The sequence below is a fragment of the Leucopleurus acutus genome, assembly GCF_964270905.1.
Source record: "Leucopleurus acutus genome assembly, chromosome: 2".
NCBI lineage: Eukaryota > Metazoa > Chordata > Mammalia > Artiodactyla > Delphinidae > Leucopleurus > Leucopleurus acutus.
In genome coordinates, this window is record NC_139143.1 from 174,747,539 (window position 1) to 174,767,093 (window position 19,555).

The 19,555-nt window shown below is 50.9% G+C and overlaps 1 protein-coding gene across 3 annotated transcripts in view; it reads right to left on the bottom strand.

Moving 5' to 3' along the window:
* Window positions 1–19,555, bottom strand: part of GRHL3 (grainyhead like transcription factor 3) — a gene marked incomplete at both ends in the record, with an annotated part of 32,829 nt that overhangs the window by 4,423 nt on the left and 8,851 nt on the right. For all 3 annotated transcript variants that reach the window (XM_082833001.1, XM_082833002.1, XM_082833000.1), the window contains 14 exons: window positions 177–241; window positions 2,689–2,774; window positions 3,626–3,714; window positions 4,902–4,936; window positions 6,644–6,777; window positions 6,899–6,977; window positions 7,568–7,726; window positions 9,953–10,047; window positions 11,431–11,542; window positions 11,746–11,899; window positions 12,359–12,432; window positions 12,690–13,035; window positions 15,242–15,303; window positions 18,028–18,214. In XM_082833001.1, coding sequence (XP_082689127.1) covers window positions 177–241; window positions 2,689–2,774; window positions 3,626–3,714; window positions 4,902–4,936; window positions 6,644–6,777; window positions 6,899–6,977; window positions 7,568–7,726; window positions 9,953–10,047; window positions 11,431–11,542; window positions 11,746–11,899; window positions 12,359–12,432; window positions 12,690–13,035; window positions 15,242–15,303; window positions 18,028–18,214 — 1,677 coding nt within the window. The remainder of the gene's footprint in view (window positions 1–176; window positions 242–2,688; window positions 2,775–3,625; window positions 3,715–4,901; window positions 4,937–6,643; window positions 6,778–6,898; window positions 6,978–7,567; window positions 7,727–9,952; window positions 10,048–11,430; window positions 11,543–11,745; window positions 11,900–12,358; window positions 12,433–12,689; window positions 13,036–15,241; window positions 15,304–18,027; window positions 18,215–19,555) is intronic.

Consider the following 19,555-nt stretch of genomic DNA (forward strand, 5'->3'; position numbering starts at 1 on the left):
CCCCAACTCCACATCGCCTCTACCTCTCCACAAAGCCAAGTACAAACACAGCTCAGCTCCGAGCAGCAGGCCTCTGCCAGGCAGGGCGAACCTTCTGGGAGCTCCCTGAGCCAACGTTTTAGAGGGAAAGGGGAAGGGTGGGGGTGTGAGGAGGGAGAGCTGTGCTGGGCACTTACCCCCGCTTGCATTTCTTGTAGACTTTGTAAATGTTCTCCTCAGGGAACCCATACTTCTCAGAGATCTGGAAGAGAATGACAGGAGATTCACCATCTGCGGCCCAAACTGGGTTTATACCAGTCTTTTCTATCATGACTTTTAATTTCCTGATTATAAAATATATACCCATATTGTAGAAAAATACAGTGAAGAAAATTATAACTCATCCATAATCCTGTATCCCAGAGATAAACACTAATAACATCTGAGTGTATTCCTTCCTGTCTTTTGGCCATGTACACGGGTATTTTTATATCCCACGTAGATAGTTTTACTTATCATTGTATGTTATAAGCCTTCCCATATCACAACAAACTCTTGACCAACAGCATGTTTGGTGGTTGTAAACTATTCCAAAGGTCATCTGCCATTTCCCTCAATCCTTGCCTATCATCAGACTGGATTGTTCCAGTGCTGGGAGCTCCCCACTCACCAGCTAGCTGACCAGCTGTGCAAACCACTCGTGGAGATGGAAATGGTGCCTAGCTCATAGGGTTGTTGACAGAATTAAATGAATTGGTCTATGTAAAACACTTAGGACAGCTCCTGGTATGTACTAAATAAATGTCAGTACTAAAATAAATGGTCATTATTACTTCAGAAGTGGTGCGACAGGGATGCTCCTGTCCTGCTGTGGGGGGAGGGGTGGATAACCCAAACACTTTCCCTTTCTAGCAGGAATTATTTACCCCATCTGATGGGTGAGGATGCTGAACTCGAAGAAGATAAGGTATGCACCCAAGGCCTAGCCTAGAACCCAGATTTCCTGCCCCCATCACATCCCAGAACATTGGAGCTTAGTCTACAAGTGAGCAAATTGCAGCTCAGAGGCCTCAGCAACCTGGCTGAGCTCACACAGAGTCAGCCCATTTCTCCCCAGACCTCCTGAAGTCTCCTGTGGGGCGGACAGAACTGGTCTGGTTCCAGTTCCACCACCTGGGGTTACAGAACTCTGAACAAGTCACCTTACTTCATGGAGCCTCAGTTTCCTCATGTGTAAAATGGGCGCCATGATGGGATGTACACACAGGTGGGTCTGCACAGGAATTGAGACGCTTACGTCAAGGGCCCGGCCCAGCGCCATCCCTGGGGAAAGCTCGGTCAAATGCCGCTGGTTAGTACTACTGGCTGCCTTGGAGCTGCAGGGAGCGGCAAGCAACAAGCTTCAGGCTGAGGTTGTCCTCTCTGGGCCTTTCAGGAAGAGGAGCCGATTCAGCTCCTCAACTGGTCTCTGCCTTGACAGAGATCTCTCCAGGCAAGAAAAGTTCTTAGACTACTTATCTTAATGGCAGGCAATGTGGCTAGAGGCTATCGGGAAGATCTCAAGTCAGTCTAAGCAAGAACTTAGGAGCTTTCTAACTATATGTTGTACCAAGACAACTGCATTGTATGGCTGTCCCCAAAGCGATGAGCTCTCCACCCCTGAAGTATGCAGGTCAAGAGTGGGCACCCGCTTGGAAGAGCCACTGAGGAGAGAGCTGGGGCACCAGATGGGAGCTGACCCTTTAAGGTACTGTCCAACCCAAAGATTCTGAGTCTATATTCTGGTGACATTAATGGCCTTTTGCGAGCCCAACTTCCTGGGGCTGGTGCCAAGCAGGGCTGATGCTATGTGAAGAGAACAGGATAACACAGCCGAGTGGAGAGAGCTTGGGCTGGAACCTCAGCTCTGTCACTTCTAGTTACCTTGGCAAGTCACCTGACCTAATAGCACCCACTTTTCAGGGCTGTTAAGAGAATATGGTGAGCTAGCGAATGCAGCACGCCTGACAAGAGGCCTGACACGTAGTGGGGCTTCAATAAAAGATAGCTATGTTATCACTTGATTCATTTTCCCTTCCCCAACCTGACATCTTAGAACCAGCTGGTTTTTCTGTGTGGTTCGACCTTGAAACACAGCTGGCCCTGGCGGAGGCTGTGTTTGCTCAGTTTTTAGCTGAACCACAAAGCTGCTGTGGATTTTGTTCGGGGCTGTTTCACCTGCTCTCTGGCGGTTTGGAGGGTTGGGGAAGGTCTCCTTGCCCAGACGCCACCTTCAGCCGCCCCAGCCAGCGCCCCCCGTCCAACCACAAGCTGGAGGAATGAGGCCCTCTGGGAAAGAAAAAAGGGTATCTCTGGGGCCTGGCCTTTTGGGGTTTCATTCCCATTAAAATAGAAACAGGTTTGCAAAGCCAACAAAAAGCTCTGGCCTGTCAGACAGCAGCCATCAGATTAAGGAGGATTTATGGTGTGTGCGACTCCCAGGGTGGAGCCCGGGTTCTGGCTGGGAGATAACATCTCAGAGGCACACCTCCACCAGCCGGGCCCCACAGGCGCCCTCAGATGGGTGGGACGGATGGGCCACCAGAAAGCCAGCGTTCCAGCATATTCCTTCCCAGAGTCTTCCTGTGGGAAATCGGAACTATATGGCGAAGAGTCGGGGGAGATGGGAGTGCAGAGAGGGCCACGACCAGGGTCCACAAGGCCTCTTACCGCACTCCTCAGGCCCTTCAGGTCCGGGGTCTTCAACATGAGGGCATCAAACACCTCCTCAGTCTCTCTCCGCACGTACAACAGCACTGAGAAGCAAAGGGGTGGCTTTTAGTGGTGCAAGGGAACATCTGGGGGTGGGAGAATCTTAAAAAATATTATTTGTAACCTAAGATAGATTTCTGCAAAAAGAGCAAATCCTTGCTGAGGGTGTGTACGCAGCTGGGAAACACCCCGCCTGGCTCTGCGGGTCCCACACACTTGCTCAGACTTTGCTGATTTTGGTGGGTTTGAATCCCTGCTCTGCCACCTGCCAGCTCTGTGACCCTGAAGAAGTTCTTTTAATATCATTGAGCCTCATTTTTTCCAGATGGAAAATGGAGACAGCTCCACCCACTATTTCACAGAGTTGTTGTGGGCAGTACTGATAGAACACCAAGTGGGGTGCAAGGCTCAGTTCCAGGCTGCTGGAAGCTTCTGATCTTGCTTGCTGGTTGGTTTCTTCCTGATGGTTAGCTAGAGCACCCCTCTCTCAGGAAGTCACAGACTTACTGTGTCAAAGACAGAAAGCCAGGTATTGAAAACCCACCCCACTCCTACCCCCATTAGAGAAAGTGGGGAGGACCTGCCCAACATCATGAGCCTGTTGCCTTACCAGCTGCCCCAGGACGCCCACGTTCAAACAAGGTCAGAGGCAGAAGCCCCCCAGCTCCGTGGCTGTCCCTCCAAGCACCCTGGATGCCCTCCTTACCCGCTCCACCCCTCACTCAAATCCTGGCCCAGACCCAAACTCCAGGGAGTAAAGCAGCCCCTCGTGCTCTCCCCACTGGGGTGGGCGCTGCCCTGGCTGCCTGGACCAGAATCAGTCTGAGGCTTTGGGGAGGCCTCATGGAGGGCTGGGGCTGGGATCAGAGGACAGACGGGGTGGGAGTGAGGCTACCTCTCTGTAGATCATCTTCCTTGGCCTGTTTGGAGGGCAGAGGCTCAAACTCCTCGGTGAAGGGTGAGCAGGTACGCTTCAGAGGCAGCCTGTGGGGATGGCAGGGAGAGACCTGTGAGGAACCCAGAGTCTGAGGGGCCCCAGAGGTGAAGAAGACCCTATGAGGGTGGGCACAAAGCAGTGGGACAGAAGTTACAGGAGCAGGTTCTGGAGTTGGACTGCATGGGTTTAAATCCCAGCCCTGCCCCTCACTAGCAGGGTGACAGCCCCTCAGTGTCCCCATCTATAGCAGGGTGCTGCATAAAGTTGTGAGGTTGAAGGAGATAATGCACACTGCTTTTAGAACAGTGTGTGACACACGGCAGGCCCTCCATAAATATGGACTATTGTTTCATCATCAATAGTATTCTTTTTTGAAAGAATCAAGTTGGACGTGAGTCAGTGGGAGGAGGGAGGCTTGTGGATTTTAGAGTGAGTGAGACTTAGCTTCCAGCCTGCCCCTGCTTCCTAAAAGCTGTGTGACCTTGGACAAGTCATTTCACTTCCTCTGAGCCTCAGTTTCCTCATCTATAAAGTAGAGCAATAACCCCTGCTCGCCTGACTCACTGGGGCTGTTGTGAGGTAATAAGTGACATAATTTGGTGTGAAAGAACCTTATGAAAAGTACTTCTTGTTTATAAGGAGGAGACTGATATCAACAATACACGATCTTCATAAAGTACTCTCCCATTTACAAAGATTCTGTTACATGCAGCTTCTCATATCTGCCTCATTCTCATGAGGCCATTTTCCTCCTTTGACAGATTTCTAGCTGAGGCCTGACGAGGTGAAGGGACTGTGGCTGACAGAGGGAGGGACGTGGAGGTCCATCCTGGGCTGAAGGGCCAAGGGCCACCCCCTTGGCCTCCTGGAGTCTGGTGGGTGTGGGGGGAGGGGACACGGGGTCGCTTCCCCTAAGTCCTCCCACACAGCTCCCCTCCCTACTCTCCGAATCTGTACCACCATCTCAGAGGCTTTCTCTTTCCCATTTTACAAGCAGGTGTCTCGCCAAAGATTCTCCAACTTTTCAAATAAAACAAACCCATAAAAACTCAGGCAATTTCAGTGAGAAAGGAGCATGTCTAGCTTGGGGGTTGGGGGCAGAGTCTCAAGGCTGCTTCCTCCGGGCCCAGCCTCTGGCTTGGGGGACAGCAAAGGGAAGGGCAGGCTGGGAGCTTACGAGCAGTAAAGGGGGGACAGGCAGGGAGATGAGGCCCTTGGCTGCTTCTCTCCTTACCTGTTGGAGGTGCCGTGTCCTGCTGAGGGCACTGCCTGCAATGAAGAGAAAGACATTTTCCATCACATACAGGAAGATGAGAGTAGCCCTCAGCTGCTGGAGGCTTTCTGGGATGAACAATCCTTGTGGGGAGATACGGGGGAATGCAGTTTCAATGGCTTTCTAGCTCATTCTGCTCAGATGTGTCCCCTCAAGTGAGCTGAGACCTTGAGTTGAAAGGAAGTACCAAGCCCCAGTTGGATGAGTCAGGACTCAGTGAACACATGAGGTGCTAAGGAAAGGGTGGCAGAATCAGTGAGTCCCACCTGAGCCCCAGCAGGCCCAGAAGGGCTGGAACTGCAGACTGTCCTGCAGCTGGTAACTAGGTGGTTGGAGCTGAGGCAAAAGAAGTGGAGGGGGAAGAGGCAGTCTTTCTGAACCCTCACGTGTGCCTGGCACTGTACTACCTGGTGCAGCTATCACCAGCCCCGTGAGGTAGGACACCCAGGCCCCGAGAGGGCAGGGTCGCTGGGGGACCACCATGGGGGCAGAACCGTGGCTCAGAACCGGGCTCTCTGCCTTCCCGCACCCCTGGTGCCCTCTCTCAGGCTCACAGGCACAAGCACTGGCGCCCCACTTCTTCCTCGCACAGGGAGCTTTGAGCCCAAGTGGTCATCTCCCTACTTGAGGCCTCTGGTTGGGGAGAGAGAGTGGGTTAATGCAGCCTCCTGGGCTATGGGGGCCACAGAACTACTTCAGGGCAGCGAAGGGGGTGCGGCAGACACAGAGAAGGCTTTGAATGTGAGCCAGGGCTGACCTCAGGACTGGCTGCTCTTTCAGCACCATAATCTATCTTATTGTTTGAAGTCACTGCACTGAACACATCCGTACACCGAGGGCCATTTCTGCAAACATTCCCACCTAAACGGTGGGAGCTCAGTGGAAGGCAACAGTCAGATTGTTTAATATGGAAGCAAACTCACAGACAGGCTCTGGGGTCTTGACTCTGCCACTGACTTGTTGAGTGACCTTGCCTGGAAAATGGGAATAACAGTCTCTACCTCAAAGGATGGCTGGGCTGGGCTGCCCAGGTGAGGTGAGGGGGAAATGAGACAATGCAGCAAAAGGCTGGGCCCAGCACCGCGGGCCGGTCAAGGTGCTTGGTAAACGGCTCCCTGTGTTGAGAGGTGGTGTAACTCATGGTAACGGGCACTGTTTCTGAAGCCAGGTTGCCTGGGTCCCAATCCTGGCTCTGCCACGTCCTATGTAATTTTGGTCTCAAAGCCTCAATTTCCATGCCATGAATCCAGGGAGAATCGTATCAGCAACACAGGGAGGTAGTGAGGGCTAAAGGAGATAATGCATGGAAAGCACTTAGAGCAGCGCCTGGAGGAAAGTGAGCGCTCACAGGTGTTGCTGTGACGATTATTATCCACCCAGCTTTGATGCGGCTACAGTCTAACCTGGGACCCTGATATTAGAAACCTGCCCTGTGTGTGCCCCAGGAGTGAACATTTCGATGGGTATGAGGTCCATTTCTTTATTAACATTCTTCTCTTCAGTAGAAAAGGTCACTGAAGTTATATGGCCATATATACATTTTTTTAGTTCCCTGGGAGTCAATAAAGATAATTTGATGATATCAGGACCTATCAACATCTAAATTGGCCTGTAATAGCTGAGTAGCAGGTTGCTCCCTGCTGGTCTGTGCTAAGACAGCCCCACCCAGGGGCCACAACCCTCTCTCAGCCCAAGACCCTCACCCCTCCAGGTCGCTGCAGGCCAGAGAAGTGCACGTTGGGGATGAACAGCACTGGCGGGGTCTCCAGGTCTGCCTCAGGCCGCAGGTAGGTGGTCTCATTGCCCCTGAAGCCGGATAGCAGGGAGCCCTTGATGCCTGATGGGAAAAGGAAGGCATTGTGCCGTGAAGTCCCTCCATTTACGCCTCCGACCACTGCCCTCTAGTCTCCTATACCCTTAACCCCAACCCTGCCCCGTTGTGACCCATCCCCACTGACCGCTGTTGCTGGAGTCGGGGCACTTGACCTTCCTCCGGAACTGCTTCCGCTCATCATCCCGCATCTTCCTTTCCGCTCCCTGTGGGGGATAAGGGAAAGGTGGTCACCAATGGTCTTGGGAGGGGCTGGCTGCTTTGCCTCTTAAATGTGGGCCAGCCCTCTGGTGTTGCTTTCTCCCCAGAGTGAGACCAGGAGATGGGAAGGTACCAGCACTCGGCCCAGCCCAGTGCAGCCCAGCCCTGAGGTCAGGTAGACCATGAGAGACAGAGAAATAGAAAGACGGAGAAAGAAGAAATTGAGAGAGACAGAGAGGTGTGGGGAGAGAGGAACAGAGAGAGAAACAGAAAAGAGAAAGGGACTCGGACAGAGATAAGAAGAATGAGAAATGTGAAAAAGACAGACAGACACAGAGAAAAAGAAACCTGAAGAACTATTTACAGAGATCTAGAAAGAGGTCTTCAGAAAGAGGAAGGGATGAGAGACAGAAATGCAGAGAGCAGAGGAAAATATACATAGAGAAACCAAGACAGACGAATGACGAGCACACAGGAGAGACATTCAGAGAGCAAGAAACAGAGACAGACACGCCCAGAATGGCTGGGGAGGATGCACAGGTGGGGGCTGGCCCTTCTCCCCCCCAGGGCCCAGCAGAGGGTCCACCGCAGCCACCTTGTCACAAAAGATCTTGATCTGGCAGACAGCTCGGTGTACCAGGCGCTCAGTGCCCGAGCCACAGTCGTAGGTGTCGACCTGCAGGTTCAGGGGAACACCCTTCACCCCCTTCTGCGAGGAGAAGTCTGTGCTGAGACAGTTGATGCCGATACACACCTGAGGACAGAAGAGGGAGCTAAACAGCTGACCCGGGTCACCAGGCCCCCCTGTATAATTATGGAGCCTACTGTGTGCCCGGCGGCCACCCTTAACTTCACAGCGCCCCTGGAAGGCAAACATCACCACGTCTCGTTTACAGACGGGGAAACTGATGCTCAGAGAGGGGGGCAGCTGTCCCAAGGCGACGCAGGGAATGTATAAGGGAACCGGAGTTTGGGCTCAGGTCTTCATCAGTGGACAATGCAGCTTCCACTAGATTGCCAAGGGCAGCCCAAAGGATCAAGGCCCTGGGAGGGAGACTAGGAGTCCTTTAGGAGCTTAAAATCCAGAGCCCATTTTTTTGCAACTCAGAGCAAGGAGGTAGAGAACGGCCAAATCTCCCTCCCCGCCAGCTCAGAAGACGGCTTTCCTGTTGGCCCTGGGCCACAGCGAGTGAGACACTGCCCCTGTGCACGGCAACCACCAGCTCTAGCCATAGCTGAACCAGTCACCCCCATTGTACAGCTGAGGAAACGGAGGCTCTGAGCACGGACGTGACTTGTTAACATTTCCACAGGGAGTTGGGCAGGGCGGCGTGGTGGAATGAGCCTGGACATCGGGCCACTTAGACCTCTGCCACTCAAGCCATGTGGCTTTGGATAAGTCCTTTAATCTCACGGGCCTCAGTTTCTTTATCTGCAAAATGGGGACAATTAAACCTACCTCTTGTGGCTGTGAGGCTGGCAGAACACCTAGGGGGCTTGGATATTTTGTAACTGTTGTTGTAAGTGGGACAGTTGGAGTCTCAACCCGAAGCCTATGTGCAGCTGATGGCAGTCTGGGGTCAGTCTTAGTTGGGCATCACTTGGCAAGCTCACCTAGTGATTGCCTACTGCTAACTCCTCCGTGGGACCCTAGGCCAGACCCCACTCCAGGCTGGCCCCTGTTCCTTGGGGCATTTCCCTTGGAAATGACCCTGACTTGCACAAGTAGGGGTGGAGTGTGGTACCTGAGCAGACCCCCTTCCTTCCCTGGCTGGGGGGGCCAGGCCCACAGGTGCATGCCAGACATACCTCCCCCTCAGCCAGCTCAGCCCTAATGCAGCCCCCACCCAGCACACGCCTGAGAAAGACCCAAGCCTGGGGGCTTAAGAGGCTGTGAGAAAATCCCAACCGAAACCCACCTCTCCCTTCCCACGAAACTCATTCCCCCCCTCCCTGAACTGGAGGCCCCAGCTCCTCCCCCAGTCCCTGGTGTCTGTTTGAATAATAATAATCCCTCGCCTTTGTGCCTCCCTTTGTTGTTTTCAGAGTCCCTTCACCTCCATTTTCTCCAGGCAGCCTGGACCGCCCCATGAGGCAAGCCAGGGAGACAGGGATTAGGTCCCCAGCTTTTCTAGGCCAGAAAGGCCCTTGCCAAGAGCCAGACCCAACCTTGGTCTGATGGGGTAAGTCTGGCCCAGGTAGGTGAAGGGACAGGCCCAGGGTTACCCAACTTGAGTCCCCAACACGCAGACTAGTGCCCTTTCCATGATGCCACTTGTCCAAACAGAAAACCAAGACGCAGAGGGACACTGCAGCACAGGTGACTTCAAGTCTGGTCTCAAGCACTAAACGGCTTAATCACTGGTGTGAAAAAGAATCACCAGAGGCTCCATTTCTCAGGCATCTCCGATGGGCCTGGCATCGTGCCTGTCTCTTTGACGTGCGTGATCTCATAGGATCTCCACCACAGCTCTAGGAGGCAGATTATTCTTCCCTTCCTATGCGCTCAGGAAGTGAGGTCATGGGTTTAAGCCCTCATCTACCAGACTCCAAAGCACTTCTCCTGCAACACCCTGCCCACAAGTCAGGAAACCCGGTGTCAGCGGCAGCTTGCCGTGCGGCCACGCACAAGGCTTAGTTTTCCTACCTGGTAAATAGGTGGATTGGATTAATTAACAACAGCCACTGCTCATGTGCCAGGCTGTGCTCTACCTTTTCCTTATCTCACCCGATCCTCACGCCAACCTATCAGTTGGTGCTATGTTTACATCCCAATTTTCAGCTAAGGCATCTGTCCAAGGTCACAGAGTTGGGAAGTGGGCCTAGCGTTTCTGGCTTCTCCACCACTATGTATCCTGCCTCCTCCACTGGTGCCCTCATCGGAGCAGCTGCCACAATCCTAGGTACAGGTAAGGCCTTTTCCCAGGATGGGGACTTCCTGGCAGCCTAGCCCCATCCTGGCCACGGCCCCAGGACTGACCTTGGCCTCCTCGTTGACGTTCCACACGAAGGACAGTGCGTTATATGCCACCTCCTCGATGTGCTGCACAGTGTTGAAGTTTTCTTTGCAGTCAGCTGAAACCACAGGAGACCAGAAGGAGCGTCAGAAGGGAAGGGATTTGGGGGCCCCATGGGGAGGGGTCATTTAGGGGGTGGGCCTTGTTCTTGGCAGGGACTTGTATCCTCTCCCCCAAGGACCATGCTTCAATGCAGGGAGGAAATTAGTAATTGTGCCCTGGGCTACAGGTGGAAAAACTGAGGTCCAGCCTGAGAAGCAGATCTGTCCAAACTCCAGAGGGACTCCTTCACTTTGCCAACTAGGCCAGGGCCCTCATGATTTTGTGGTAGAGCTTATACTTTTCATGGGATTGTGATTTAGGACATCTCCCAGACAAAGCAGTAGTAGTAGTAGTAATAATCGCAGTAATAGTGGTAGTGATAGCCATAGTCACAGTCGTAGTACCAGTACTACTAGTATTGAACTAGTCATATTAAATACATGATAGTACTACTGTCATTTATTGAACACTTACAATATGGCAAGCCTTCAGTTAATCCTCACAACAATGCTATGAATATTCAGCTTACACTGAGGAAAATAAAGCTCAGAGAAGTTTGGTCACTTGCCCAGGGTCACACAGCTAATAAAAGGTAGAGTAAGGACTGGAGTCCGGCTCTGTCTGTCTCCTGAACCCAGGCTCCTAACCACTTTACTAACTGGCCTCTCAGATAAGTCACTGAATCATCCCTATTTGTATTATGTTCTCTAGTACACGTGGCTCCAAGGCAGAAACAGCACTGCAGGCAGGCAGGGCAGCTGCCGTTTTCCCAATTGACAGCTGAAGAAACCAAGGCCCAGGAAGGGGAGGTGACACAGGTCACACAGCCGGGAAGAGAGTGATAGAGCCAGAACCTGGAGATCTGAGGATGGACTGTGCCTCCCACTCATCTTGGGGCCCGGGACAAGGTGGCACACACAGAAGGCCTTTCCCCCATCCCCTTCCCTCTGACAAAGCCCAAAGGTTCCAGCTTCCAAGGCAGAACTGCCCTTGCACTGTGCTTCAAGCCTTCCAAATCACCCACTGCCTGCACTGTTATGCATTTGTGTCTCAATTGGCCAAGCCCCCTGATGGGGACAAGCAGGTCAGCATCCCAGGGGTGTATTTATCTGACACTACTAGGGTCCCCAGGGTCCTGTTTATCCCAAAGCAACACAGAAAAGAGGTCATTGCTTCCAGCCAACAGATGCAAATCCCTGCAAACCTCACAGCGTTCAACCTGGAGACAGGGGCCAGGCAGGAGGCTGGAGTCAGAAATAAGTCCTGCAGAGGTCAGAGGGGGCTGGGAAAAAGGGGCACAGCAAGCAAGGCCTAAGTGGGGTGTGTGTGTGTGTGTGTGTGTGTGTGTTGTGAGACAGAGGAAGGGAGACTGGGATGGAGGGCTTGGGCGGGCTCTCACCCACATCGATGACCCGCTGCTTGGCGGTGGGCTGCCGGGAATGCCAGTGCTTCCAGAAGCGCAGCTGCTCCACCGGGCCCTTCTCGTTGTCGAAGACCACCATGACCACACTCTGCAACACAGCAGTCACTGTGACCCCAGCCTCAGAAGAGGCCCAGGCAGCCTCATCCCTTGCCAGAGCCCGGGTCAAGTGGCCCGGCCCTTTGGCTTAGTTTCCCCCACTCCGTGGCAATGGGCAGTCATACAACAGCACCCTCTCCCTGGGGTCCCTGGCAGGCAGGGCTGACCCGACCCCCGCACCTACTGCCCAAGTACCTTGACTTTGCTGGAGGACAAGGCAAGGTCTTTGCCGCCCGCTGGGGTCCGCAGGGTGACAGGGTAGAACTGGCCCTTGTTGAGGTAGGCCATGGGTGACTCACCCGATTTGATGTGGATGGCTTTAGGGGAGCCCAGGGTGTACTCAAAGTCACTGCGGGCAGGAGGGAGAGGAGAGTGAGGCTGGGCTTCCAGGCAGGAGTATCCCAAAGGGCAGTAGGGCAGGAAGCCCAAGGCTCTGCTATGGCCTTATTATGTGACCTCAGTAAATCACTTTACTTCCTGGGGCCTCAGTTTCCTCTTTTTCAGAGTTTCTATTTAATGGCTTTGTTGAGCCATAATCCTCCTGAATAGTGAATAATGGAAACCAGAGACCCCTGAGGGGTGACAAAGTTATAGGGACGACTAGGACAACAGAACCCTGGTTTTCTAACAGGGTGCTGAGCTCTGAGGTCCTTGTCACAGCCCAGGAAAGGGATGTAGAAATGACTCTCTTCTTTTATGTGCCTTTACTCCCCTCTTTTCATTCACTGACGATCCCTGTTCTGGGGACAGTAGGGTCTTTCTGCAGCCCACTGCCCAGGTGGCCAAGGGTCCAGGGAGGCTGACTTACCTCTTGGGGCTGGGATAGTCCTCTGGACATGGGGGTTCCGGGGATGTTTTCAGGATATCTGGGAAGAGCAGCGACTGCAGAGAAACATAATCCAGAGAAAATAAATGACCACATTCAGTTCTGCTGGGACCTCAGCCCAGGGCCACTGCATACAACTGTGAATGTTGTATAGTGTACAACCTGGACAACAGTACATGGCAGCCCTGCCTCAGCTCAAGGACTCTTTCTCCCATGGATTCCAAAGCTCTGACCGCCTCACTGTCTTCTCTCCTTCTGTACACGTGTGACTAGACCCAGGGAGGCTGTGAGGGATATGGGGGTGGGCCCTCACCTCCTGTGGGTCATCTTTGAAGGTGCTGTCAGGCTGCCAGCGCTGTGTGGGAGGCACCCCATGAATGCTCTCAAACAAGGAGCTGAGGGAGCCATTATCATACACATCACTGGTGGGCAGCAGGTAGCCGTCCACAGAGCCAGCTTCCAGCTTGCTGGGGCCTGGGGTGAGGAGAGCTGCCTTGCCCGGTGTGGGTGCAGCCCCCTCCAAGCTCATTAGGTTATTCTTCTTGAGCACATCTGGGTACTCTGGGGCTCCAGACACATTCTCTGTCAGGAATTTCATGAGGTGCGTGGGACTTTCAAGGGGGGTGAGGTCCATCTCATACTCCATGCCATGGTAGTACCTGAGGAGAGACAGGAGGGATAAGTGGGTGCACCTCTTCTCTCTGAGGGGCGGGGGTTCCTTGGCTAGATTGGAGGGTGACCATCACACTGACATACTGACCTCTTTTAATCCATTGTAATGTTAGGTCTTACCAACATGTGTGAAACACGATACTGAAGCAAGCCAGTGTGATGAGCAGGGAGGAGGGTGTCAAGAATGGAACCAAGTACAGGCTCAGAGTTCAGGGGGCAAATGTCTGCTTTATCCGTTACAGTACTTGGTAATTTAAAAAACTGAAAGTTTAATTATTTATTTCTTATCCAGAGTCAAATGTCTCCACACTAAAAAAACCGTATTGAGTCATCCATGGTGTGGGCAAGAGTGGGTATTTGTGGGTACAGTTAATGTACGTTGAGAAAAAGGTCTGAAAGGATATACCCCAAACTATTAAGGGGGGCAGGGAAGTAGGATTACAAGAAACTTACTTTTTTACTTTATTTATTTTTTAGCAAAAATAACAGTGTCTTTAATGCATTTAATTTTACAGAATCCAAAGAATTGGTCCTCACTTGGTTGTCAAAAGAGCCAGATAGACTATTTTCACACATAAGGCCCAGAGATTCACATAATCAGAGACAATGAGTGAACACACAGACCTTATAATAAGATGATTCTATTATCAGTGGGTGCTCTCATTTAATTGTGCCAGTCTTCCATTCCCACCACCATACTTCTGTTTCTCAATGCCCAGCCCCAGCATGGATATTTATTTTTATTTATTTATTTTTTTTGCGGTACACGGGCCTCTCACTGTTGTGGCCTCTCCCGTTGCGGAGCACAGGCTCCAGATGCGCAGGCTCAGCGGCCATGGCTCACGGGCCCAGCCGCTCTGCGGCATGTGGGATCCTCCCGGATCGGGGCACGAACCCGTGTCCCATGCGTCGGCAGGCGGACTCTCAACCACTGCGCCACCAGGGAGGCCCTGGATATTTATTTTGTTACTACACCAAATTTATTTTTAAAAAGTAAACTAAATTTAAAAATAGTTACAACAATAGGTAGTTTAATTATTATAATTATACAAATATTGTTTCCTGGCTGGCCAAATATTTTACTATAACTTTTCTTAGAACAACTTTTGTTGTTATTGGAATTATGATATTAACGAGTTTTTTCATTTTATAATTTTCTACTTGTCTATTCATAATTTCCCTAAAACTGTCATACACCTATAAACAATTTTCTTCAGATGAACAAGTATATTATGTAATCCACCAGTTCATTCCTCCCTCCTCCCCTTCCTTCCTTCCTTCCTTTTTTACTTTATACGTTTCTACAGAGTTTGAATATTTTATAACAAGTAGGTATTATTTTATAATCAGAAAAGCTAACAACATTTTAAAAAATTAGTTTTGAGAAAAGTCTCCTGCACCAAAGCCTACAGTTTCTAGCAGTGGAGGGGCCCTGAGGCAGCTGCCAGAGTCGCAATGCCTGCCTTAGCAGTTTGGATGTTCTCAAAGGCAGAGAGGAGACCAGAAGGTTTCCCATCAGAAGCCCTGCCCAGTGCGGGGAAAGGAAAAGTGGAGAAAGGGGGCAGGGCCCTTCCAGTGCCCATCTGGCCATGAGCACGGCCTGGGCTGCTTTCTACAAGAAAAGGAACATCAGTGCCCCGAGGCACTAATGCCAGGCAGAGGCCCAAGAGAGCCAAGGGAAAGAAATACGGGAACATAGGTGTCCCCTCCCTTTGAGGCTGCAGGGAGGGTTTTGGAGCTAGGACAGAAAAGCTTCCATCAGGGCTTTTCCACCACTATGGCTTTGAAGTTTGTTTTCAGTAAACTCCAGCTCACATGGCCTACAGGCACCTAGGATGTGTGTGTGTGTGTGTGTGTGTGTGTGTGTGTGTGTCTGTGTGTGTCTGTGTGTTCAAGCAAGGTCTCACTATGATTTTGTGGGCCCTACTCTCTTTTGCCTTCATAGATCCCTTCCTCCATAAAAATATTTTAAAAACCTTTTACAATTGCATTGGTATAAATACAAATATAACCCAGGTTGGATCATATTCATTGTCTTCTTCTGACTTTAAAATAGATTACAATGCCTTCGTGGGCCCCTAAGAGTACGGTGGGCCCTAGGGACTGTACCTCCTGTGCCCAGGGGATAAGGGGCCTAGAGGTGGGGGTGGGGAAGGGCAAAGGGCCAGAGATGGTGGCGCCGGCGAGCCTCACCTCTTTCCTTGGTCGTTCCGGCCCCCAGTGCTGGAGGATAGTAGCCGCTTCTCCTTGGGGCCCTGAGAGGAGAGGAAGCAAGGATTTATGCATAGCTCTTGGGTAAGATCTGGCTGTTAGGAGCCTCAACCCCCTGCGGGGGACTTGGCCGGGGAGGGTAGCTACCTTGGTCACTGGGAGAAAACCCACCAGTCCTTCGAATTGTCAGGCCATCATTTAGTCTGAGCCCCAAGTTACAGAGTGGGGAGAAGTACCCCAAGATTAGCAGTTAGGAATCATGGAATTTGGAGTCAAGCAGGCCTAGCTTAAGTTCTAGCTTTACCACTTAAAAGTGCTGTGTGACTCTGGATAAATGACTGTGCTTTTCTGAGATTCAGTTTCTTCATATGTCAAGTGGGGGATTATGAACTCTACTTCAAAGGGATTGCGAAGATTTATTAATAAAAATAATGTTCACTGTTTTTTAATGGAGTACTTCCTATGCACTGGACCCTGTGCTATGTGCCTTCTCTGTGTCCTCTAATCTAATCCCTATAACAACTCTATGATGTCTACTAATGTTATCCCCATTATATGGATGAGGAAACTGAAGGCAAGAGAGGCTCCGTCATCTTAGTGATTAGGAGTGTGGACTTATTGAGTTTAGTTCCTAGATCTGCCACATATTGGCTGTGTGATCTTGCGCGTCCCTTAACCTTTCTGCACCTCATTGTTCTCATCTGTAAAACAGGAATAATAATAGTAATACCAACCCCTGGGACTGTTGTGAGTGTTGAGACCAGCACCCGACACATGGAGAGGACTATGTAAATGTTACCTTTCATGATTATGATCATAATATTGTTGTATCTTAGAACATCCAGGTCATTTCTCCCTGAGGCTAATAAAGCCAGAACAAGGTCTCCGACCCAGCCTAGTGACTCCAATGCCTGGGTTCTTAGTCTCACCCCGTGGAAGAGCATGAGGAAGAGTGCCCGGCACAGTAACCAGCATTCAGTAAGAAATGGTAAGTGGTCACCTTTAGGACTATATTGCCCAAAGCCACATTGCCAGCTTGTGGTAGGAACAGGTCTCGAACTCCCAACTTGGTGCTCTTTCCACACCGTTAGATCATGTCTTTACTATACACAGTGCTGCTCTGAGTCTAACATGCTCTGGGATGGGAAGAGGGGGCCAGGTGTATCTCACCGGAACACTATATTGCAATAAACCACTGCGAGCGTCACCTTCAGAGCCTGTCCCCACCACTCTGGCCCTGGGAACGGCCTCTTGCCCAGGGGAGATGCTGCTAGATTTTATTTTACGGCCCAACCTCAAGCTATATATCCCAGGCTGGAGTTTAAGCTCACACCTAGAATTCTGGCTCCTACCATGTCCCCAGGCTGAGGCAGTCAGTTCAATTTCTTCTCCATCAAATGCTATGAGGATGTTGTCAGTCTGCCGGGGAGAAGGTAAGGTAGGGTAACCACCCTACTCCAGGATGAGGACCAAAGCCAGAGAGATCATTTGGGGCTTTCTCATATCTGAGGCCACTCCCCCCTTGGCCTCTGAATTTACAGAGTTTACCTTCCTTTGTGTAGTAGAATAGATAGACTACTTCTTGGGCCTGTGAATTTGATGGCTTATTTACAAGGTGGCTTTAAATCTTCAAGTTCAGATTCAGTTATCACAACATTTAGCTATGCATGTCCCCCAGCCTGATATCTGGGCAAGTCTCTTGGAGCAATAACCCAGCCTAGGAAGAGTAAGAAAGCTTGCTGTATGACAGTTCAGACAGATGGGTAGTGGCTGCCTGGAGTACCAGGTTGGAAAAGAGTTTGTGTCCTCATATACCCTCAGTGAGAATACAGTTTGTAATCCATTAGCAATGTCTGGCACAGGCACTGGAAGAGGGGTGATGTCGTGTGTTATGTACTTGTGGTTATTGACAGGTTTAAGCACACTCATCATATATGAGAGGGCCTAATTCCTGTTCTCAGGAACTGAAAGTCTCCCAGAGTCAAGGCCAAGGCCCAGGAAACAATTAGAGAACAATAAAAGATGGTCTGTCAGGAGGTATTACAATGCATATAATGGCAGCGAGGGTATGAACGACAGTGAGACACTCAGGAGAGGGAAAGGTGATGTGGCAGCATGGCTTCCAAGAGAAGGTGGGCCTTGGGAAGGGCCCTGAAAGAAGGGAATGGATTCAAGAGCAAAAGGCATGTTCTAGGTGGTGAGGTTAGAATAGGCAGGTGGGGATGACAGGGCAACTGGGATGACCTAAGGTACAGGGGCAGAAAGAAGATGGTAGGTTGGGGGTATTGCTGTGGTGTGTAAGGCCAAGGCATTGATCCATTCAATCAATATGTATTGAGCAATGTGTGGCAGGCAGTATGGGGTGCTAGGGGCTCAGTAATGATCATGACATGACTCTTGCCCTACAGGAGCTCAGTGTCAGGGGGGAGATGGAGGAATAAATGCACAAACAGCAAGTTTCTAAGGATAGCTTCAAGGAAAAGGATGGTGGTTGCTGAGGGTGCCCAGAGGAGGCACAGAATGGGAGACCCCAGAAAGCCTTCCTCACCTCCGGTGGAATGGGCTGAGGCCCAAAGCTGAGAGTACGGTTTAGCTAGGGGGAAGGGGAGGGTACCAGGCAGAGGGAACAGCATGTGCAAAGGCCCAGAGGTGTGAAAGAACATGGTGAGGGGCTAGGGGTGGTCATGGTGGGCTAGTGAGCCATGAGGCCTGAAAGCGAAGACACACAGCCAGTTAGAGGGGGGCATGCCCAGAGGTGGCAAATGTACCATGTAGTAATCGTAGAGGAAGCTCAGGGCTGCAACGCTCTCATCGTCTCCGTTGACTCTCATCATGGCCTTTGTGGCCGCCGTCAAGGGATTTTCAAGGTAGGTCTTCCAGGCCTCATCCTCGTTAGTGTAGGGGAATTTCTGGAAGTTAACTGGGTCGTTCTTTAGCAGCCGTACAGATCTGAAACTGAAAGGCAAATAAGGAAGGTCAAATTTAGGCTGTCCCAGCAGAAGTTCCGCGAATGGTCAGCCTCAGAGCAACACCCAGGAATTCAGAGAGTTACCAGCCTTGAGAACTTGAAACTGCTTCTTCTGTCATCATTGGGCAGATGGAGCAGTAGAATGTATCCAAACTCGAGCCAGATGCTTTGGGCCACCACCAAATGTTACCATGTAGAAGCTGTAGACCTGGGGCCTCAGTTCCCTCATCTACAACATGAAGACTGTAATCCCAACCTTGCAAGGCTTCAGAGAAGATTCAGTAAAATGCTCCCATGGTAGATACTTATTCAAGGGGAATTAGTGTAACAAGGATGGGAAATAACAATGACAAGCTGCAAAGGATAAAATTTCCAGGTAACTCAGCATGAGTTCTTCTGATGAAATTCTCCTCAAGACGGAGAAAGACACAGGCTGGAGATCATTTCAACTTAGAGAGTGTGGTGAGGGACAGAGAGAGCCAGAGCAAGGAAGCCCATAGGCAGAACCTGGTCTTGGGAAATGGCATTTCAGATCAACATTTATTGTAGAGTGCCCAAGCAGCTGCTCAGATGCCAGGAACTGGAGTGGAACGCTGCAGGGCACCCCTAGGCAGGCAGAACCTGGGCGCTGTGCTGAGAACTTGGACAAATACAAGCCACATAGGCTCAAAGGCAAGAGATCAGGAAAGACTCTTTGGAGGAGGCAGACATTTTAGTTGGGAACACTCAGCACGGGGGATTATATCACTCAGATATGTAGGGTGAGTGTCCCAGGAATAGGAACATAATACAGATTAATGATGATGATGATGAAAATAGTGTCTAATCTTTATTGAACACTGACCATGTTTTAGGCACTAAGCTAAGCACTTTTCATGGATTATCTCATTTAATTCTCACAACAACACTGTGAGGCATGTACTATTATTTTTCCTATTTTATACATGAGGAAACTGAAGCTCTGAGAAGTTAAGGGAGTTGCCCAAGGTCCCAGTTAGTGGGTTAGTGAGTGGCCCAGAGGGGATTCAAGCTTGAGCAGGATGATGCTGTAATATAGAATAGCGTTCTCAAACTTCCACTGCAACAGAATGACATGGAAGGCTTGTTAAAACACAGATTTCCAGGCCCCACCCCTAAGTTCCCTGGTAATGCTGATGCTGGTAGTTTGGGGACCACACTTTGTGAATCACTGGTGTAGAACATGCTCTTAATCATGAGCAAGGGCATAGAGGTGGGAAAGTTCTGGTTATGTTCACTTTAGAGCAAAGAATGTGTGAAGGATGCTGGTAGGGGAGAAGCTGGGGACAGCCAGGCTGAGAAAAGAGAAC